The 23,942-nt window shown below is 40.5% G+C and overlaps 1 protein-coding gene across 1 annotated transcript in view; it reads left to right on the top strand.

The window, feature by feature from the left end:
• Positions 1-23,942, top strand: part of AFF3 (ALF transcription elongation factor 3) — a 328,610-nt gene that overhangs the window by 297,505 nt on the left and 7,163 nt on the right. The window contains 5 exon segments of the mRNA XM_050912014.1: positions 1,512-1,713; positions 4,309-4,433; positions 17,902-17,965; positions 20,629-20,765; positions 22,783-22,854. Coding sequence (XP_050767971.1) covers positions 1,512-1,713; positions 4,309-4,433; positions 17,902-17,965; positions 20,629-20,765; positions 22,783-22,854 — 600 coding nt within the window.

Below are 23,942 nucleotides of genomic sequence, written 5' to 3' on the forward strand. Positions count from 1 at the left end.
TTTGACTACTCACAATACGTTTAGGTGTGGCCTACGCAATGTGCTGAAGGCCATGTAGAAGGTCCGCAGCACAGCTGGAAATTGCAGCTACTCACAAGCTCTGGGCCAAGCTTTTGAGGGCTGGGTACATTTCCAAAGAGCTGTGGCTTCTCTTGGATGCTTTAGGCCTGCACTTTAACAGTGATGTATAAACATGGCTAGCCAAGGCATGGGTTTATGTTTGAAAGAGGAAAAGAAATGACAGCATCAGCCTGCACATTCAAAACAGTGCTAAAGATCTTATTTTTCTTAGGGGGAGAAGAAGGGCACAGTTGTCCATCTTACACACCCTGATTCTTGCTTTTGTAAACAGCATTGGTCATTAAAGCAAAACAGTTCACGTTGTGTTTTAAAGGTACTACACTGTGGGAAACAGGAAAGGTTCTGAATTACGACTCATGGCTTCTTTCACAGCTAGTTTTTAAAGACTTGCCAGATAAATGGACAAATGTATGATAAGAGCACATTTAATTAGCTCTGTTCCCTGAAATTATGTGCAGAAATAAAGTATAGTTTGTACCATATTCTTTTTTGTGATTCCATTAAGTGTATACTGTCTGATACAGTAACTATAAAGAAGTGAGAATTGTCCATAAAAAGTAATAGGCTGAATAAAGGGGAATGTGACAGGGAAAGATACTGTGTTAAAATAGTCTGTCTGACCTTAATCACAGTTTTAGTCTTAATGCAACCTGTCTCCTTAAAAAAAAGTTTTATTTTGTGTGTGTTGCTTTAAGATTTTCAGCTAAATATTTTCTTCAAATTAGTGCATCTGAAGTTTATTTCTGGGCATATTTTTATGGTCTGTCTGACTTCTCCTCATCCAAAGCTTCTCCCAAATAAATGAAAGCTGAAAATACTGTCTGTGTTATAGCTTTCTTCTTTAGAAGAGGGAGCAGCTCACATTTCTCTGCGTCTACTGTTTGCATATGTTTCCTTTTGTCTGCACTACCAGCCTATCTTTCTTTGTCTTCAAAATCTGTATGAGATTAGTATAAACAGTGCTACCAAAGGCTGGGCATTGAGCACAAAGACAAGCCAGTCATCTTTAAACACATTTCCTGTTTTAGTTCACATATGGTTTTATTGCCATGGCTTATAAATTGTCACCTGTAATGGTGAAATAGGGCTCCATAACCTGAACTTACACTTCAGAGCCTAATCTTCGTCTCCGGCTATCCCTTAAGAAATGGTGAGCAAGTGGCCATTTATCTCTGTATTTTTTTTCAAGTACTCTGATACAGACTTTATATTAACTCCAGAATTACAATTTGCCTTGGAGGGAAAGAGGAGAAACATGATACAAATTTGTAAATGAACCCTTGGTCCCAATACGGTAAGCTTGTTTCCAGATACCAATAGACTTTATCCTGCCAGCAGGTTTTAAATTCAAAGTTTTGGTAATATATAAAACATTTACCTTTCTCAAAGCCAGCTTTGTGACACTCCATTACTGTAATTTCCATTTCCAGCTTGGCAATACCAATAAATAAAAATGAGAAAATGCTTCGGTCACCCGTCTCTCCCCTCTCTGATGCATCAAAACACAAATACTCCAACGATGATTTAACTTCCTCCAGCAGACCTAATGGCAGCAGTCTATTACCTTCCATCTCCTCCAGCAAAAAACATAAGGGTGAAATCCAGTCGCAGCCACATCCCGGAGACTTCAATGTGAGTTTATGCTGTTGTTCACAATATAAAGCCTAGCTGCATATTTTTCACTTTGTATTGCAGTCTGTGATAGTTTTGCAGAATGTTATGCAAAAAAATTATAATAATGAATGCTGTATTGTAAGTTCAGTTTTTCTGGTTTGGAATTTAGCAAGGCAGAGAAGAAAGGAAAGAGGGCAGGCTGTAAAGCAGGCAAATAACAAAGGCTACATAAGCAAAAGGTAAAAGCTAATGGCCCAAAACGAATGGCTTTAGGCCTCCAGAGTATTGTCTGGGCACGATACAAGCCCCCTACATCCAAAAGTGTGGTGCATAAGGCCTCTACTATATAAGGCCTCTACTCAGCCACTACCTAACCATGAGTGTGCCTGCAGACAAGTTCTCCTACATGTCTTTTACAACCAGCTTTCTCAGACACTTCTACTTACTCTTGACACCAGTGAACAGCTTAGCACCAGCCTCACAACGCAGCTCCATCAGAGCCTAAGTATTCAGATACTTATCAGAGAGTCTTGCTCACACTAAATGTGTCCAGAGCGCTCTTCCAGATAAGGCTGTATTAGTACACCACATGATAGCCACTGCCTTCAGAGCACAGAAAGGAGCAGATGCTGCCCCCATTTATGCATGAGTTCTGTGATGAGGATGCTGGAGTAAAGAGCCTGTTAGCTCTTCTGATTGAAGGAATTCACATCTCTCTCTCTCTCTCACCTCTCAAAATCATACCCTACCCTCCAGCCTACACGACACTGCCGGTAGAAGAGCAAGGGCAGAATATTGTCACGTCCTCCCCTTGAAGCTGTTCTGCTTCGTGTAAATACCTAGAAGAAGCAATTTGGGTGCCATCATATTGATGTCCACTGCTGGAGCATCTAGTCAAGCTGTTAGGGCACTCTGCTGCTGCTAGAAAGGCCCATGCTCCTCTCCTTGCTACAAAAGCCGTTTATATGTTTTATCCTATATCTATTTGTTGTATTTGTTATCTGATACATGAGAGGCTTCAAAAGCCTAAGTATTAGTGCCTAAGCAACTTTCGGAAAACAAACTACCTGAGTTGTAGCAGTGGTCTCTTCCAGCCAGTTTTGCTGTGGGGATAACTGTCCCCATAGTATATGTTAAGTATATGTATATACTTAAATGTATTCATTTTTTGAGAGTGGAGGAGGAAGTAGTAACTATAATCTTAATTTTCTACACTGTTTAAAAAACAAGTTATCATAAATTGTGTGTTTCAAGAATATCTCACAGATGCTTTTGATAAATTGAAATAAAATTAATTACATAAAAATATTCCAATAAAAAGGCATTTTAACATATCATAGTCATTAATTTATTTTTTCATGGATTAAATGTAAATTTTTAAACATTTTAACTTCTAAAACATAAGTTCAGATGTTTATAACCCATTCAGAATTATAATGATATGATTCTTCACTGGGTATCTTCAAAACAATTTAAATTCCTTCACAGGCAAATGTGCTGGAAATCAAAAGTAAAAGGTGATTGCTTTATGATCCACACCCTTAGCAAATGCATTTCACTGAGATTTTCTGCGTAGCCTAGCAATGCACCATTTGGTCAACATTTTAACAACCTTTGCAATAAAATTCTTATGTATCCGGTTATTCATCTGAAAACTTTAGCCTGCTGAACTGATCTGGATGTGCCATATAGAAGATGAGAGCTCATGAACTACAAATGTTAAAGTTAGCTTTGTTTTATCCCATCTTCCCATCTGGCACCTAACTGGCATGCCCAAGTGGTCTTTCGAATTTCTGTCAGAGACCGCAAGCCAGGGAGTGGCTTCTATCCGTTTGAGCTTTTTGTCCATTTCCCTATTGTGTTTCTGTCTGCCACCTGACGAAGAAAGAACACTGTTTTCTGGCAGTGGTTATCAACCAAAAACAACCTGGAGCTCTCTGCTTTGCACTGTACCAGTGCGTAGTAGCACACACAGCAGGTCACTTGGTAGGACGAAGGGCTCATGAGGCCAGGTGAAGAACAGGGCTGCAGCTGAGGGAATGCATGAGACCCTGCCAAAAGACATGTGCTTCCACTGGAACACAGAGCAGTGATCTTTCAAGTTGATCAGGGACCCAGAGCAGAAGGAAACCTGGACTTTGGGCTACAAGCTCATGCCACACAGGCACTATAAATTCATACCGCACAGGCACATCAGCAGTGCAGCGTGAAACGAGTCAAACAAGTGAGCATTCCTCTCCTGAGGCAAGGTACAATGCTAGTTTGGAAGCTGAAGACTAGAGATATAACTTGATCTTCTAAATGACCACAACAGATCTATTCTTTAAAAATTTCACTTACTGTGTTTCAGAGTGTTTTGATAGTTACTAATAGCTCAGCTCAATTTCTTCTGTATATAACATTGAAACTGGAGCCCTTTACAAAGTGCTCTGAGCAATATCTGTGAATTTGTGGCTATCAGTGATAGGACAGTTGTACATATTACCTGCTGAAATAGTAGGAAAACTAACTGTCAATTTACAACACAATGCAAAGACACTCTGTTGTTTATTAGTTGCTTTTTCGAAGTTAGTAGTCAATTCCTCAATGTCTTCTCTGCTCTTTGTTGTCTAGAAAGCAATTCACATCAATTCAGAAAATGTTCTCTGCAATAAGCCACAGTCCCAAACAGAGACTTGGTCACCGCTGTCCAGCACACCCAGGGACTGCAGAAGGACAAAGCTTATCTTTGATGATATGTAAGTACAGATGACTTTAAGATAAAGAAAACAGTGTCATTTTCTGCATTTAAAGAGAGAAAAATACAATTTGTCCAACAGGAACTGAGACATGGCCAGAAGTATTATAGTAATACTGTACATTGAGAAATGAATGAGACATACTCTATAAACTCTTTTATTTTTCATCATAAATTAAGCCTCTAATCATCAGGGGGCAGTGAGGACTGGCTGTTCCCTAAAGGACAGGGAGCCAGGAGCCAAGGGGCAGAACGTGGCTGGCAGGGCAGGGGCCGTGCCAGCCAGGGGTCCAGTCCCACAACACCCAAGCACGGTGAGCAGGGCAGGCCCAAGGGTGGAGTCAGGTTCAACCAAGAGCCTAGACCCTCAGGCACGTCCATGGTGATGAGGCAGGTCCAAGGTCAGGCCAGGAATTCAGGCCAGGATCAGGTCCGGTGAGGGTCAGACACAGCCCAGTGACTGCCAGGCGTGCAGAGTGATGAGGCAGGTCTGAGGTCGAGCCAGGAAGACAGTCCCCAGGTCAGGGTCCAGATCAATGGGGGCCATGGCCAGGCACAAGCATGGCTGTGAAAGGGCTGAAGACAGGCACACTTACAATGAGTTGGACAGGGAGTGAAGGCCCAGACCTGAGCTTAAATAGATTTCTTTAGCCCATGGGCAGAGGAGGGAGGCCCCACATGAGGCAGGTCAGGGCCATTAAGGCTTTATTAGTACCCTCGGGGCTCTGGCATTAATTATGCACACATCAGACTATTAATATATACAGAACCATAGCAAGGCGGAGCGAGAGGGGCACCCTTCTTGTGCACCCTTTGGAGCAAGGGGAGAGGACATATGGGAGCCTTGCATCCCTGAGCCTTAACAGCTGCTGCTGTCATTGCTACTGCTGCTCAGAAAAAGTTATCACAAAGGCAGGGCGAGTAGGAAGCAGCAGTGTTTAGCATGCGTACCTGGAGGGATACCTGGCCCTCTCCACCTCCACTACATCCTTCAAACATGCCCTGCTCTCCTCCTCTGAAAATAATTTAAGCTTGTAATTGTCTTTCTTTTCTTTTTGGTAAATTAAAATTGCTGGGTTTTTTCCCAAGTTCATTTATGATGTGGTATTGTTTAGATGATAAGGTATAAAGGTGAAAGTGAAGGTTGAAATCCTAGTATCTAGAAAATCCAGATTCTTTTTGACTGGTAATGTTCTGGCCTGAAAATACTGATTTTTTCTGGCTAGTGTAGAAGAGGTTCTGTTCAAGCTATGCCTCAGACTGCTTGGAGCTCCGTAAGCTGCGTGACCTTGACGCACCTTTCGTACTCCCAGACTTTCACCCACAACATCTCTAACTCTTCTATACCAAAGGAAACCCTGGGATAACAGCCTTGTTTCCTCAGGAACTGCTTTCTACCAGAACTGGGATTTCTTAGTAATAATAATAATAATAATAATAATAATAATAGTAAGGTTTGTTCACACTAGCTGGTCTCAGGGACAACTAAAGGGACAGCAGCTTCCCATAAAGAGAATCCAGGTTTCCTCCTGTAAGGTATAAATAATTCCCATAGACTTCAAAAGGATGTTACTTTTGATATGTCAAGAAAAGAAGGCTGGTGAGATTAATTTCTGTGTGTATTCATGGCAGTCATAAGGAGATGTAATCAATTTTTCTGCCCCTTTTGGACAAAACTCTCCCCTGTGTGTATATATCCTTATTTTCCCTCCTTCTCCGCCTCCCTCCATGTTTTTAACTCTTCTAGTATATTTATTCAACAATCTCCATTGAGGAAATTTGAAACTGTTTAGAAGTACTACCTAACTCTTCTTATCTCTTAAAATACTTTATAATCTATAACTTACTTGCAACTGTTCAATTTTTCTGCCGTTTAAACATGTACATACAAGGCAGAAAGGTATCAGTGTGCCTGATAAAAGTCAAAATTGTAGGATGTGCTCATCTGTTTGGATTAGAAAAAAACACCATCAGAAACAGCTACAAAAGAACTATTGTATCTTCATCTGATTTTCTCTCAAGATGCTGACAAAAAACAGGGGGACTGGTTTGTTTTGTTTTTCCCCTAGAATACTGTCATAGGAAAACTGCTTTTTTCACCATCTCTATCATCTAAGAGGCTTTTATCACTTGCTTTCTCCATTAGTGATACATATGATTTCTCTGGCAGGCATCTTCAATAAAACTGTTTCACCTTTTCAGAGAGAGATGTAATTAAACTGTTCGTGTATAGTGCCTTCCATGTTGAATGTCCCCAAGCAATTTGTGGCCCATTAAAAAAAGCAATCTAAAAAGCCAAATAAGATAAAACATAGACTCAAATATATCTTAACTTGCCCTTAAAAACCAGAAACGGTTAAATGCCTGTTGTGTTAACTAGAGGAGGGAGATTTTCATGTACTACAACTGTCATCCACAACCTGTATCTAGGAAACACCACCAGAATACCAGCTATACTAGACCTTGATTCTGAAATTACTGTGCGGAGAAGTCACTGAAATGTAGCAGATTAGACTGGCTGCAAATGTTAAATGTCAACAAATTTGACTCACATGTTAGAAGGATCAAATTAAACACGGCAGCCAGTGTCTTTCAAATTTGTGTAGTACCACAGCAGAGGATTTGAAGAAATGCAATACAGTAGGTCTAACATTATGTAGTAATCCTAATGGCAGCATTTGTCCAAAATGATGCCTATGAAGTATTTCATCTCGTAATCCATGAAGTTCTGCATTACTGTAATCCAGCCATGGCTTTAAAGTCTTCATTTTAATCAGATTCTATAGTTTTTAAGAGACTAAATCTGTTATATTTGATTTAAAACAACTAATTTTTCTGACCAATCAGTGTGTCTGTGCTTTATTCTCAATTTATTTTCTCCAGATCATTGACAACAGCTGTCACTAGCAATGGAACACAAGTAGGTCAATAAAAAGTATATCTTGCTTGGCAGAGTGCTGTATACACATACATCACAATATAAAAGCAAATATAGGTAACAGTCTTCAAAAGGCAGGCAAAATCCTACTTCCCCTAGTTTGCCATTGTTTACTGCCTGCTCTAAATATGCTTTGAGGTACCCAGCATGCCACATGTATAAGTGACATCAATGCTGTTTCCAATATTAATTCTCAACAAGATTTCCTGGATGTTTGGCCATTTCTGACTCTATGAAGAGAACGTTTTCAAGGCTACATAATAATGCTTCAAGCCAAATTCAGTCCTGCTGTAATTTCACTGAATGATAGAATTCCCAATAACCGCATTTAGGAACAAAGTCTGTTGTCCTTGAAGTGATAAGCACAGACATGCTGTGGGTGCCCGAGGGCACAGTCCCACACCCTCCACAAAATACTGTATGTGTGGTATAAAAAAGAGCAGAGCGTACCCAGCTTGCCAGTTTTCCTTGTGGCTAAATCAGAACATGCTCCTCAGGATTATTTTCTCACTTGCATTGTGGGTTACCCTTTCAAACTTGGGGTGTGGTTTCTCTTCGCTTACATTTATTTTCCTTTTCTTCTGGCCTTACAGGAGCAAGATAATACATCTTCTTCAGCCTTTTTTTTTTTTTAATTAATGTTTTATTGACTGTTTGTTCCACCTTTATGGATTTAGGTGTTACACACACCCACCGGCTTTACATTGTCCAAGGGGCATATCCTGCTGTGAAATAGCATTCCTGTGTTTGTTTGTCAACCAGTAAACCATATACCCAGAAAATACTCAACCTGTAAAGGTGTTATGCATAGAGCTCATAAAAAGCTCAAAATATAACTTCTTGGCACATCTCTTTGTTTTGGCTTGAACCCCAAGTCTCTCATTTTCAGTCTCCTCTTCCTTGTTCTTCTGCCTCAGAGTGGAAAGGAAAAGGTGCTCTTGGGTTGTGACTCCCATACAACATCTGGAAGTCATCTCACTTTGCATTGCTCAAAATGCCTCAAGGACTCCTGGTCTTCTGAAGTATTTAGTGAGACTTTTGTAGTGCTGAGCACATCCTCAGGAGCACAGTTAAGGAACAGAGCTTGGCTCCTCTTTCTTCTCATCAGCAATCTAAAAAATCACTGGTCAGATAGACCAACATCTGCTACACTAAGTTCCTCCCAAATTCATATGCTTATTTTGGACTGCTCCCAGTTTCTTGGCTTTGGGGGATTTCAAGACTTTATCTGACCATCCCATTCTTCCTCTCCTTCCCTTCTTACTTGTGGGACTGAATTTTCTCATGGGTACACTACCCATGATAAAATAACATTAGACTATTAGACAGCAGACACTGCCTCCCATGATTAGATAATTAAGCCGTCTGTTCTCTGCAAGACCACCTACCCTCTTTCTTTTTAGGGACACTTTGTGAGAGCTTGGTCTGGTGGGAAATAGACGCTTAATCAGCTCTAGCAGGAGATTCTCATGGGGTAAAGGTTTTATAGCCACTATTCCCTGTCGTCAAAGAAAAGCCAGAGCTGTGGACCTCATTTGAACTTACAAGCTACATCCATGCCCCTCCTCTGTTCCTATGTGTCCTGGTTTCGGCTGGGACAGAGTTAACTCTCTTCTTAGTAGCTGGTACAGTGCTGTGTTTTGGATTTAGTGTGAGAATAATGTTGATAACACTCTGATGTTTTAGTTGTTGCTAAGTAGCGCTTACAACTAAAGACACTATGGGCAAGTGGTCCAGCACTGCTTATGTTTATGTGATTAAACTGCCTTCACTCCCCAAAACAAAGAACGCTCACTGCCTCCTGAGAACAGTCCCTGGCCTGTGCTGTCCCCCAGCTGTGCCCAGGCATTGTCTGGGACTGAGCTCAAAACTACTCCAGGGAGAGTATTAGCAATTAAACAGCACGGATGATCAAACGGTAGAGCTGGTATCCTTGCCCTGCTTATTTCACTTCCACAGACATAACCAAGGAATGGTTTTATTGACAGACTCAGATCTGAAATAGCCTCTGAGAATTTTGCCACACAGGAAAAAGGATTTGTTTGCATCAATTGATTTTGATGTGCTTTTTTCTTACTTTACAGCTTGACTAGAAAATATCTTTAGTCCACAATGAATCATAACAGTGACCAGGACAAGGGTCTTCTAATCAGGCTCAGCAAACTCTCCTCCAGGTCCCAGCAGCAGAGCTGAGTCTCTCAGATAGGAGAAGACAGTCTCTCCCACCAGTCTCTCCCAGTCTTTCCTCACCTCTGCAACTGGTGAGCAATGAGCAGATGCCTACAGCAGGTGATGAGCACCCTCCAAACCCTGCAGCTCTTTGACTAGTCTAGGTCTCGTACTGAATATGAGAAAGTCTCATCTAACCTCGCATGGTGTTTACCGTTCTACCACACCTCTGGTTCTTGACAGAGTTTCTTTTCCTCAGGTTTGGTGGCAAATGTCGGTTTCTCCTCAAAGAGCTAAAAGTCCATCCCAGTGTAACTTAGGGTTTGTCTTCTTGTGCTGGATCACAGAGCAGCGTGGGTTTTCATCACCCTCAATGCCAGGATTCACAGGTGTGGTGTGTAAGAGGTATTCTAATGCCTCTATTTGCAGCTTAATTCCTCAGTCAGCTTTGCTGTCCCTGTGGCAGCAAATAAAGAAAATATCTTTACATACGTTTGAGGAATGTGCTTCAAGTCCATTTTCCACAATATAATTACCCAGAAGTTTCCCTTTTGGACTAGAAGGCTCACTGTAATGGCCCTAGGGTGGAAAGGCTGCGATCCCCAAAGGAAGCCTGGGAGCTTTCCTGATCATTCCTTCAACATATAAAGGATATTTTCATCTTCCAGTGATAACAAACCACACTAGCAAATGATCATAACCACTTTAGCCTAGAGAATCACAGGTAGACTGTTCAAACTCGTTTTTAGCCTGGGAGTACCCTGTTCATCTTAGGACCCAACAACGAGTCATGGAGCTGGAGAGGGGTTGTGATGACTTAATGCACATAAGGAATATGAATTCCCCAAATCTCTATCAGATGCTTTCCTGGTCTTCTGGTGCCTAGTTATGATTTCTTTCAAATCCTGTGATTACTGAAGTTTCTTAGACAGACATTGCAGGACAGGAGCCCTGGGCAGAGTCTTTGTTTCAGGATCACTCCTTTCAGTGTAGATACCCCATTCACTGACTCATGTTTCACATGTGCTGTCACTCAACAGTTTCACCCACACCTTGGCTTCTCACTCATCAGAGCTGGGAATATTGGACTGGCTGCCAGGTAGTCCCTCTCTCAGAAAGATCTTTCCGCCTTTGGTTTTCAGCTGCCTCTTGAGAATTCAGGGTGTGATTCCATGGTATTTTAAAACAATATAGATCTGGACTGCTGTGGTCCTGCCCTCTCTCCCTAGGTCTGACTGTAAAGGCTTTCACCCCACCTTCAACTGAAATTAGTTGATCTATTTAACATATATTGAAAGAGACACAACTGTAGTTTATCTGCAAGGATATAATGTTTTCTCCCTCTGCTTTTAATACAGGAGCTCAAGTCCCTATTGTTAATACTTCTTTCATTCCTCTCTCTCTGCTTGTACACTTTGCCCTTGCATGTTTTAGTCTAGATATTGATTTCACATGGATATCTTTAAGTCATGAATCTGGGTCATGCCCAAGAATTTGTAGTAGATTTTGACTCTTTCTCATGGTATCTTGTATTTCACTACATTGACATGGTTAGTGTGGGGGATTTTGCATTTTTGCCAAAATAGGAAACCCCACTTATTTTATCCTTCTTCATTTCATTTAAATTAGGTGCCAGGCTTTAATTTGTCTGCTATTTTTTGCAACAGTAACTCCCTCTCTAGGTATCTGTACTATTCATCTATTCATCTAATCTAAGCTATTGACCTTGTTATACTAAGCCCAACAAGAGTAGTTGTGTAGTTGTGTGATTGAGTAAATTTTTCTTATATTTGGCCTGCCTCCAATCAGATCCTTTGTTCCTGTCTTTCTGAAATGCCTATAGCACCATCATTTAAATGGGTCACAAATACTCTCTCTGCCCTCTCCACTTGTATGCTCCTCTGCTGAATTTCCTAGACGTGCTGGGTTTGCCATAGTGAGCATGGGACTCCCATAACTGCGTACCCACCTTGTACAGTGCCACGGGCTCTCCCCCACCCTGTGTGCCACCATGCGTGCCGTGCCCCAGACACAGCAGTACCATGTCCCATAAAACGGCATTTATTTTAAGTTGTGGAATGGGCAGGAGGCCATGATACATCAGGGGAGAACACTGTTTTGTATAGTAATACCTGCTCAGCTCTATCCTTTACCCCCAAGATGACCACCCTTATCTGTGACCCAACATGTCAGACATGCTCCTGACACATATCCCAGTATGAAACAGCAAAAAGGCAGGGCTGTATATGCCTACCATTCACTTTACAGGGTTTTCTTGCTCTTACAGGATTTTCTTCTCTTCTTGGACTGAAAGTTCAGGGCCTACTGACACAGCTTCAAAACTGGACATGGGCTAACCCTGGCTACACCAGTTTCTTCTGATTTGCCCCTAGCTTTGATCAAATTTTAAAGTCACTCATTCTGCTGTTCTACTCCTTTCCAGCCCACCCACTTTTTTAGGGTCTAGATTACTAAAGTTGTGAAACTGGTCCTATATTTAGAATTATGATTTAAGCCGCTTTTATTACATGCAATTGTTGTACACTGAGGAAGCACTAGTTTGTTTTTTTATAACACTTCAGCAGCATTATCTCTGAAGGGTATTAAAATATGCACTTGGCTACATTTATGATGTTTAATTGAAGTTTTATTAGTTTTTTTTAATGTATCCTCATAAAGCACCATACCACAGTAAGAAATAATGTACAAGTGGTAGATTATGTAAATGAAGCAGAAAATGCTATAGTTTAGTATTTAGTTCATATAAAATATAAAAATTAGATGAAAAATGTGGTTTTGAATGCAGTTATAATTAAAATTGTATATTGGAGTCTAAGCTACACCATACTCTGTAAATACCAGCGGTTGCTCTGAGTTCCAAGGAGATTATGTTGCAGTAGATGCTGATAAATTACTGTACGAAGTAAGGCTTTTATTGATTCATTTTGTTTGATTCTCTTCCCTTTTTTTACTGCATGAGTTTACATTTTTGCAATTATCTGCTGAACTGGAGTAAATTAAATTCAGAGAAGGCAGCAAAAGACAAAGGTGGCAGAGATGGGCTGTAATGGCATAGAGCTAAATAGGATGAGAGGAACATATACACACACAAGCATTTCACCTGGGTGATGGTAACACCACTCTTAGGAGCTCAACAGCCTGGAAATTCTGAAAGGCTGCTTCTGGAAGGGGAGTAATTACGATGCCCGCAGGCGTCTCACCTCACGCTGGGATCCCACGCAACATAACAAGCAATGGCAATGCTGTCTTTCCTGCTGGTTTTCGACAAGCTCCCAGAGAAAGTGGTGGCAAGGCGAGTGAGAGAAATTCTGGACAGTAGCGGATTGTTTGATAAATTTCATCCTGGATTCAGCCACAGCCATGCTACTGAAGCTGCCCTTGTCAAAGTCATAAATGGTTTGAATGCCGCTGCTGAAAAGGAAGCCTGGCCTTGTTTGTACTATCAGATCTAGCCATGGGGGGGTTATTCTGTAAAAGGCTGGATTCTGTTGCACTGCCTAGGTGACTGGGTAGTGTTGACTGAGAATGCGTTGAAATGGTTCCAGCGGTACTTGATTGCTTTCCCCAATCAACATAGTAGGGTAAATTCTCCTCGAGAGCAGCCAGTTTCACATAATGACACTTGATCTCAGAAAGAATTCACCAGCGGCCTGACTTAGTTGGCACTGATGCTTTACGCTCTTTCTCTTGCCTTTCAGAGAGATATATGAGATGCATTAGAGCAGTGTATTAGAACTCCTTTTTGGCTTTGTTGAAGAGGACTATATTTCTAAAAGTACCAACGATCAGATATTCAGAAACAAAAGACTTTCTTGTGCAGTCAAGATTATTAATAGAGATAAAACACTTGTTTGTACCTGTTAATTTCAAGTCAGACTTCTTTTTAAATTTTTTTTTTTTTTCAAGAGGCCTGAATTCTGTTTGTAAATCTGGAGAGACAGTGCTGACACCAATAGATAGATACAGTTGTAAATAACTTAAGAGGAGAATCTGAGTCAATTGTCTGAAAACCAGAAGTCACTGAATAACTTTCCATGGGACTTCAGTTTACATTCATGACCAGTAAGCCTAACAAAGAGACTCCAGTGCTTCTTCTGCTACTCACATCCACTCCAGTTCAACCAGTAGTCTGGTACCATTTTAATCCTGTAGAAATTTTCTCTGTTCTCTGGCTTCTCAGGCTGTAGCAAGGCTGTGATCTGCAGAGGGATTGCAAACCTTAGACCAAAGACCTGAAAAGGGGTTTAGCCACAGATCTTTCTGAATCTTGTCAGTGGGAGAACAGATTTGCTTCTCCTCGAGATGCCTCTCATCAATAACATATAGTATCTGAAATCAGCATCCAATGAGATTACCTGCAAGTTCTCCAGTTTGAGATTATCACCAATGTAACTAAACAGGCCAAGCTGCAGAGGAAATTTGGATGAACCTTCATGTTTGTAACAGATAAGGGTTCTCAGTCACTATAACTTAAGGATCTGCAAAATCAGAATATGATTAACAATCTTTTGTGAACTTCATAGATACGAAAAGTACAGTATGCAAAAGAGCTATCCTGAGCAATTAATTCATGCATCAGCTTTCTCATGTGTCTTCATATGTCCATGAGCTGAGGTAACCTGTTATGTTCAAGGAGCCTATAGAAAAGGGGTTTTTTTCTGGTTTTTTTACTTCATGACATATAATTTTAACTAGTATACTGGATTTAAAAAGACAAATGATGTTCGTGTGCAGTGGGAACCTAAACAAAACTGAATTTGAAACCTTTCTTTCTCATTAAAAAATCAGAAAATAATTAAATCCAAGCACATCCTTATTCTCATTTTGTTATTAAAATTATGTAAGAAATGTATGCAATGTACATAAACATACATTAAATATATAGGACATTTCAGCTTTCCATTTTCACTCAACATGCACATTAATAATCTGAATAGGAAGTTTATTAACATGTACTGATAAATTGAAGAATAGTATTTCATAGATGGCATAAAGAGATCAGAATTTGACTTGGCGTGTTTATTAACACTATTGAACAAGCTCTGTTTAAGAAACCAGAAGAAACTATACCCTATCCTTTTTTTCCCAATGAATCTTAATTTCTGTTAAGCATCCCCTGATTTGTAAATCAATCTTATATTTTTCCTGTGGAAATACCCAAACATTCAAATTGAGAATATATATGCTTTGCTTTAAAATGGCCTTTTAATGGTTTCTTTTTTATATTAGGCTTCCCAAAAAACAATTGGACTTAGTACAAACCAATTACTTCAGTTTTTGCCCATTGCATTATGGTTAACCACCCCATAGCAGGGCTCCCAAAGCAGGCTTCTTGGTTCAGTAATGTGCATGCCTCTTGCTAATACCATCATTGCTAATCATAACTCGGGAAAATAAATCCTGCTACAAGTTGAAAACCATTTTACAATTAACTTATTTATAAGTAGACCATAATTACATTGTGTTATCTCACTTTGTTTTTACACCCTCTTACCATGCTTCAAACAAGCAAATTAGACATATAGTGCTGGGTGATATATGGGAGGGAATGTTGCAAAGGACATATTGTAATGACCTGAGTTTGAAAGGATCATGTAAAGGTTCATCACTTTGATCATTTCAGAGAGATGGGACCACTGTTTTGGTGATTTGCTCTGCTTTGCTTTGCTTTTTGGCACTTCATAGTAAACCATCTTACCTAGGTCATTGCACAAGACGAAGAGAGGCAGGACTTAACATTTTTTTAAGAATTCTTTCAATGGTTCTGAAAACATAGTTATTTTTCTATATCAAGCTAACATGGTTTCAATGTCTAATATTTCATAATTGACCACGACCAAATCCAGATGGTTCATATTATTAAGATAATGTTAGCATCTTGCTGGGCACAGGAAGTATTTGCAGCTGCCGTAGGTTATGAGATAGATTAAGGGGACACAAACCTGTCTTTAGTCCCCTTTCTGACCTACTGGGTAGAGTAAGCTGGGGAGAAATTCCACTCTGACGGAGAATAATATTTTAAAGGAAGTTGGAGCAAAGGAACTGTTTTTCTTCATATCAACAAGATTTTTAGGGCAGAGGTCATTCAAAATTAGCCAGACTTTGAATTTTATTTCCATCTAGTGTTATTTAGCCTCCCTTCTATTCAAAATAAGGTTGACTAACCTTCCGTGATGCAATTAAATGTCCTTGAAACTGTGTGCACATAAGTAGACGGAAACAGACTAAGTAAACGCACTGCCAAATAGCCTTATGGTCTCAAGGAAGTATATATGGTTGTCCTCTTCTGCCAAGATCTTCTTGCTCCCACTGATCTCAGGTATGGATCTGAGCATGTTCTTACTGCTGTGAGCAAGAATTTTTTACTCATCCATCCCACTGACTTCAGTTTGTAGATCTGTATCTTCTCTGACTGACACAAAACATTTTTTTAAATAAATGTGATGAGAAATCCCAATTTAAAAAAAAACTAGTCAGGATTGCGTACTGGTTTGGACTGGGATAGAGTTAATTTTCTTCATAGTAGCTCTTATGGTGCTGTGTTTTGGATCTGTGACCAAAACAATATTGATAACACAGGGATGTTTTAGCTGTTGCTGAGCAGTGCTCGCACAGCCTCAAGGCCTTTTCTACTTCTCACACCACCCCACCAGCGAGTAGGCTGGGGGTGCACAAGAAGTTGGGAGGGGACACAGCTGGGACAGCTGACCCCAACTGACCAAATGTATGCCCCATACCGTATGACGTCGTGCTCTGCAATAAAAGCTGGGGGAAGAAGGAGAAAGGGAGGACATTTGGAGTGATGGTGTTTGTCTGCCCAAGTCACCATTAAGCGCGATGAAGCCCTACTTTCTGGGAGATGGCTAAACACCTGCCTGTCGATGGGAAGCAGTGAATGAATTCCTTATTCTGCTTTGCTTTACCTATTAGTCTGTCTTTATCTCAACACACAAGTTTTCTCACTTTTACTCTTCCGATTCTCTCCCCTATCCCACTGGAGGGAAGTGAGTGACTGGCTGTGTGGGGCTGAGCTGACTACTGGGGTTAACCTACAACAGAGTGCTGAGTGGCAATAATACTATATCATTTACAACACCAAGCACTTAAAAGCATGAATGGTAAAAACATCAGAATTCATACTCTGACTACTCAGGAATATCTCATTTTCATTAGATGGGGGCAAAGGGATGACATTCTAACCAATACTAAGAAAACTATTTTGCAAGGCAAAACTTCCTTCTCTGAGAGAGACGAGGATATGGCAGTAACCACAGTATAAGCTGAGAAGAACCAGGACATGTTTTAGCTGAGTAGAGAAAGAAGGTGGCCATCTCCCACATATATGAGACTGGAAGAATCTGCAGGGTCAGGAAATGTGAAGACTTCTATGAGAGGCAACAACTGAAGATGCAAGGTTGTGGCCTGGAATGACATGGCAAATGGCTATTCTCCACAGTGACTGAGAAAGGTGCAATAGGGAGAGCTTGTGGGAGGAGGAGAAGAAATTTGCTTCAGCCATGAGGAGCTCACTGAAGTGGTGACCAGACATTGCCAAGGAGACATCAGTTTGTGCTTTCAGTTTGAATGGAAGTGGATAAGTCTGGATCAGAAACGGACTTGTGAATTTGAGCACAGAGACAGCAGTTGAATTTGTGCCCTGCAGTCAGTAGGTCAGGTAGGTTAAGGAAGGGATGGAATCTCTGAGATCTGTTTGAGGAGAAATCAATGGAGCAATTGGCACGAGCAACGCCAGTGGAATTGCAGCAGGCGGCCCAGCACCGAGTCGGTGATGAACTCCAGGCAGCAAAAGTAAACAGCACTCTCAGCATGCTTACAGATAAGAGGGAGAAGGGGAGGGAGATGGTAGTTGTGGAGGCAAGCAGGTTCGACGTGTGTTTTCAAAGTGGAGAGATTAAACACACACTTGTTTTGAGAGGAGTGAGAAGCCAAGGCAAATGACAATGTACAGAGAAGTGTAGAAAAAGAGGTAAGCAAGCACCAGGGAGAGGAGAGGACGGAATAACGTGTTCCGCTTAACACTTGTATCCATTTTGCAGATCAAAACTGCACTAATTTGGGAAGCAGTTTATATAATCCATAAAAACGCATTTTATTAGCTTTTTTTTGCTTTGAATCACTGACTTCTAAAGAATGAGAACAGCCATAAATGCTATTGTCTCCACAGGCAGCAATTTGGAAATAGAAGATGCATGGTTACATGATAAGTGTATTTTCTTCATAAAAAATGTTTGCAAATCAGGTTTAAAATAAGGGAAAAATAACTTTAAAATATTCTGCACTTCAGAAAATAATAAAATGTCTTCTTATTTTCCCCTGGTAGGCCACGCAATGCAGATTACTTTATGCAGGAAGCTAAACGGAAGAAGCATAAAGCAGATGCAATGGTGAGAACATTTTCTTTCCAGTTATGTTGCTCCAAATTATTTTTGTAATGCAGTTTCTTCATCAGTGCAGTATTGCTGGGGTAATTATAAAATCTATTATAAGGATGGCTAGGCTTGTTAAATTAAGAAATGTTTATATAATCAAATGTTCATAGCCCAATAAACTATGACTTAACAAATAATGACTTACTGAGATAAAGGCCTGGATAAATAAAACTTTCCATTTATTCCTTTGCTTTAATTAGTAACTATAGTAATGGAGGCTGTGTAAGGGATCCACATACCTATCTTCTCAGTTTAACTAGCTGGCTAGGTCCTATAATTGTATCCCCAAATTTGGTCTGGTGGCTGAGGTATTTGTACTTTTTTTAAAGAGCTTTGGCTCTTTGGTGCCAAAAGAATCCTGGTTTCATGGCAGACATTTCCTAACATAATCAGAAGCTCACAAGGAATCTGTAACCCTAGAGGAACACCTTGCACACAAAGGACTGTTGCAACAAACAGATTCTTGGCCCTGGCTTTGACCTGTCTAAAAATGTAGCCAGTAACAAAAAGGAGAATCTGAGGTTATATGGAGCACTGAAGAGACGCTTGTCTTTCCAAACGAATGGGTGCAATGAAGTACGCAGCGCTCCAGGAGAGCTCCGCTTAGCTGTCTCTCAGCTTTCTCCAAGGCTACGTTTGTCCAGCACTATGAATAAGCTAGCACAGCCTTAAAAACATTAGGGCTCTGGGATGGGAGACACAATAGATGGGGTGGGACCTTGCATTAATATGGCTATCTTGCAGGTGGGAGTAGCTGCAGTCCTGCCTTGCTCTGTCAGACAGACACTTTGTTGTCACAGCAGCAGGAAAGAAGAAAGGTAGCTCAGAGCCTCTGTTTCTTCACCTCTTTTTCTCAGCTGTGCAGAACGTAAAAAGGCCAAGGAAGCAGAAACAGGCCCTTAATTTAGGACACTAACACCGAGTTTGACACTCTACCTGAGTTCATTAGCGCAAATTTCCATGGTTTATTCAGTTCCATGTTACTCTAAAGTGAGTCTTAAATCAGAAAATGTTGTGGAGAAGTACAAATGGTGCATTTTAGTGTGTTGCTTTAAACAGAATGGAAAAGATTACTTAATATGCAAAGGAAATTCTTAGCCTGAAGAGAAATGTTTTTATGGTAGACTCCCAGAAACAGGAGGTGCAAGCATTATTCTATGCTCTGCCACAAGTTTCCTGCCTGAAAGTCACTTAGGCAGAGTTTAAATAGCCTCCCATCAGTACTGGGTGATTGAAATATCCTTCACATTCAGCTTCCCTACACAGTGGACCAGCACCTCGCTTACACCTTGTGAATCGCCCTTTGCAGGTACTTCCTCTCCCTCCTTGACTGTGTAGGGATCCTGGAGGAATTGCCATATTGCCAAAGTGCCTTGAATCACCTTGCTAGGCTCGATACCTCCTACTTTGGCACCGCAATACCTAACATAGGCACTTAGAGTGAGCAGCCTGAAAATTACTCTAAGTCTCTCTGCTCCTTAGTCCCCCATCTGTGAAATTGGGATAATAGCACTTCCACCCGCACAAGAGCGTCGGGGAGAGAAATATAATAAAAAGTTTGTGAAGTTCTCCGGTATGATCGCAATGGGAGTCATATAAGAACCTAAAATAGATTGAAGCCAGTGTGCCATTCCAAAGTTACTATTTAAAATCTTTATCCCTTGGAAAAGTATAAGGTCCATTAACCTTTCACTGTGTGCATCAGATTTCAACCAAATGCATCCAGTCCATTAATGGGCTTTATGTACCGCAGGAGTTCTGACTGAAGGAAAGAGAAGTCAGGACAGAGAGGTATTAGTATGATTCATCTCTATCCACATCAAAAATGAAATTCTGAGAGCAGATAAGTGGTATGTAAGTGTACACATATGGACAATATGTGCATGTTTGCATATACACCGTCATTGAGGACATATATGCATGTATATCCATGTAAGTACAGAAATACACACACACACAGAGTCAAAGAAGTACTGAAAATAGGAGAAGAAATGGGGCAAAGAAGGAGCGTGGCAGAAGAAGCTGAGGGAGCAGAGCAGTCCCTGAAAGAGGAGGAGGATATAGAAAGCAAATTCCTGACAAGAGGAGAGTGTGGTCAAGCAGTGCTGAAAATGGTAGGGATAAAGAAGACATGAGAACAGAGATGAGCCTTTGAATAAGAGTTAGTAGTCAAAGTATTTAATTCTCATTCTCTTAGTTCAAGATAATCATTATCTTTCTTTGTTGAGTGATGAAAAACTACATTTGCAAAGATGTGTGAAACCCTTTTTAATGAAAGCTGGAAAAAAAGGCCTCATGAGTTTGTGGAATTTCCAGCACTGGAAGAGCTTTGACAAACATCTGTCAGGAATGTCCTAGGCAGAGTTGATCCCTCTTTGGACACAAGAGTGTGGACCAAATAACATCTCGTAGCCTTTTTCAGCTCTACTTTCTGTATCTTACGATTTTTACTGATTCACAGGGTTTGATGGGTTTTAGCTTTCTCGTAGGAAAAATTGTGAATCTGAAGATATACCAACTTGTGTCAAGTTTACAATTCATGTTGAGAAAATCCCATCAAATGTAACCATATCTTGATGATTACACTATTTCTCTGTGTCCTTATTTTTTCCCTTTAGGTGGAAAAGTTTGGAAAGGCACTGAATTATGCAGAAGCAGCACTATCGTTTATTGAGTGTGGAAATGCAATGGAACAAGGCCCAATGGAATCTAAATCCCCTTATACAATGTATTCAGAAACAGTTGAACTCATCAGGTAGGAAGGGAGGAGATGACCTCAGGGGTTACTCTGTTTGTGCAAACATGCTCATCTACATTATCACATAATTCCATAGATAGAGTAAAAGGGGAGAAGTGAGGTCCTCCCAAGTGCCTGGTCAGTCATATGTAATGTGTATGTATTATCTGTGATTTCTATGAAATTAAATCAGGAAACTGTGCAGAATGCAAAAAAACCCAAACCCCAAAGCTTTTCCTATTACTTGAGTTGCAAATTACTTGCAAGAGTTTCATGATGTAAGTCTCGTGCTACTCAAAAGAGAAAAATAATAATACATAATACCAAAACATTCTCATGGAGTGGTAGTTTGCAAAATGTCACAACATGTTTAAGACTGCAGTTTAAAGGTTACCTGAAAGAAGATGTGAACAGCGATAGACAAATGGACAGTGAAGGTCCATTTGGTGTGTATGCTCCTGCTGTAGCCAGTGGAGTCCCAAAAGCAGGCCAGCTCACACTAAAGCTACCCCTACATTTAGTCACCTTCATGGCTCTCCAAACAGGACAGTCTAGAACTCAGTCCCACCTGCAGTCCTTATGAAGAAAGTCTGTCTCTTCAGTCCTTTTCTCCGTTATAGTTAGTACTAATAGTTAACATTATTGACAGTGTCGGTAGAGAAAACAAAGGTCAAAATCATCCCAGCAGCTGAGTGACTCTCTCCGCAAGAGAGCAAGCCCAGCCACACCAGCAGAGAAAGCTGCACTGTCAGTGACCATGGCATCATTCCTCAGGACAGTCAACCACACAGCTCTCATCAGGACTAAGTTCATAGGAAGTAAAACGTTTTAATTTTTAATCGTATTCATAATGAAGCAAAGCTTCTAGAACAATTACATTCTTTTGGACTTAGTGTTGATGTGAAGATTTTCTCGCATGTTAACAATTCCATTGGCATTTTATTCCACTTAGGGCTGTCTTCTCATGCATTTCAGTGGGTTGAGGCCAGCTTTCTAACTGGAAGGTTATTAAACAAAATCAAATATTTTTTTTCAGTAAGAGAGTAGTACATCCCATCTCTGCAATTCTTCCCTTCCTTTTTTCAAAAGGCAGAAAGCTCTTTCTTTGTCTGCCCTGTCTTTTCTCATGATAGTAAATATATGGTCCTAACTCTGGAAATGAATTTTGGTTGCAGATCCATAGCTTTCAATAATGTGTGTAGCTGTGGTTGTGTTGTAGTGTGAATTGCTGTTGATGTCACTTGCTACAGCTCAGAAAAATAAGTGGTTTGCTAGGTATGCCTGTTGAAACAAAATGTTCATACCGAATCTTTGCACAGATATCAGGATTAAAGTTTGAAAGCAAAGATAAGAATAAACACAAGCAGCTAATTATGGGGAACAGGTATTTTTCTGGAAGTGAGCCCAGAAGTGCTGTGTGTTGTCCTAACCTTGTCCATTGTTCAGGTATTCAGCTGGAAGCTGAGATTTCCAGAAACTAATTTGTGATTGCACAGCACATACGCTCTGGAAACAGCAGTGCTACCTCTGTGGATGTTTAATATTTATAGAATTTGAATGTAATGTCATATAAGCAAAAATAGCTCTAAGCCACATGTTCCCCCTCTGCTGTGCTCTGCTTGGAGGAGCAAATCTGGGTAGACACACTCAGAACTGGCAGGGTGAGGGCAGCACCAGCTTCAAGGCAGGCTGTCTGCCTTCAAACACTGTGAAAACCTTTCTGCATGAACTCTGTGTAACTGGGTCTCCACAGCAGCAGAGGTTATTTTGGTAGGACAGCATCACCTCGCCACCTAGGCTCCCCTCTGGACTGATTGATGTTCAAGGGAGTTACTGCTGTTTAAAGAGTGCAGGGAGGAACTGCTAATGGCAAAATAGCTCTGAAACACAACCAGAAAAAGCACATGTATGTCTGGTAACTTCAGCAAATATGTATAAGGAGGCAGATCAAATGACATCGGTGAGCTTAGCTCTCTGATCAGTAATATAAAGCTGTCTCAGTTAACTCACATTGGCTTTTTTCCTTTTGCTTAAGGTATGCAGTGAGACTAAAAACCCACTCAGGCCCCAACGCCACGCCAGAAGACAAACAGCTGGCAGCATTATGGTTAGTAGATCAAGATTTCCTCAAAAGGCTTCTTTTCTGCAGTGAGCCAGTTCTTGAAAATCAGATGCTGGACGCAGCCAGATAGGATTATGTTGTCTATTGAAATTAAGAGAATACTTTCTGCTCTGGAAAGGTCCAGCCCTTGTATCACTGTACCAGGTCTGCATTCTGTCTCTGTAAATAAACAATTCATACTTATTGACTGTGACAGGTCAGCTATGGTACGTCAGCGTAATTAATTTTTAAATGCCTGATGGTTTGTTGTTTTTATGAGTGATGTACTTTTGTACCAATAGCTCGGTAATTTCTTTTGTGGCTGACATTTTAGGCTCAATAATCATAAATTATATTTACATTATATGAAGGGAGATACAGTGATGGTGATAATTAAGCCTCTTGGATTACCTTCTAAATTGAGATTTCTAGGTATATAAGCATGCACCTTAGATTCTATAGGATGGTTGCTGATTGCTAGTAAAATACTAAAATGCTATTAAAATCAAATTTTAATTTAATATCTATGTAGTTAATACATAAAATACCTATTACATGGTTACTGATTCTCAGTAAGTGGACATTTACAATCAGCAAGTGTGTTTTTAACATCTATTAACCATCTGTTAAAAATTCAAATTAAATGCATCTTTAGCCTCCATAAATAAGGAGCCCTAATTAAGCATTTGTATAAAAGAGAACAAAATATTCAGAGACGCAATTTTTTTTTTAAAATGCCCTTTCTTTGTCACTGGTTTGCTGTGCCATGGGGAGGAGCACAGAACGCGTTCATGGCAATTGCTTTAAAAACGCTTAGGTGGGAAAACGACTAAAGAACGGTTACCAAAAAATAAAGCCATATTACGAAGGGTTGCTCAGAACTGCCGGAGCGCTTCGGTGTGCGCGGAACCACATCCAAATTCACGGAGCCGCTGCATCTGCTTCAGCAGAAAGGTCAGCGCGAGGGAAAGCAGACGGTGCCTTCTCTGGGCGATGAATAGCGATCTTAACTCACCGTCTGCCAGCCAGCAGATGAGCTGACACCATTTGCATATGTGCTGTACCTGTGAAGGTGACAGAGTGAGAGTTATGGT

The sequence above is a fragment of the Gymnogyps californianus genome, chromosome 1, assembly GCF_018139145.2.
Source record: "Gymnogyps californianus isolate 813 chromosome 1, ASM1813914v2, whole genome shotgun sequence".
Taxonomy (NCBI): domain Eukaryota; kingdom Metazoa; phylum Chordata; class Aves; order Accipitriformes; family Cathartidae; genus Gymnogyps; species Gymnogyps californianus.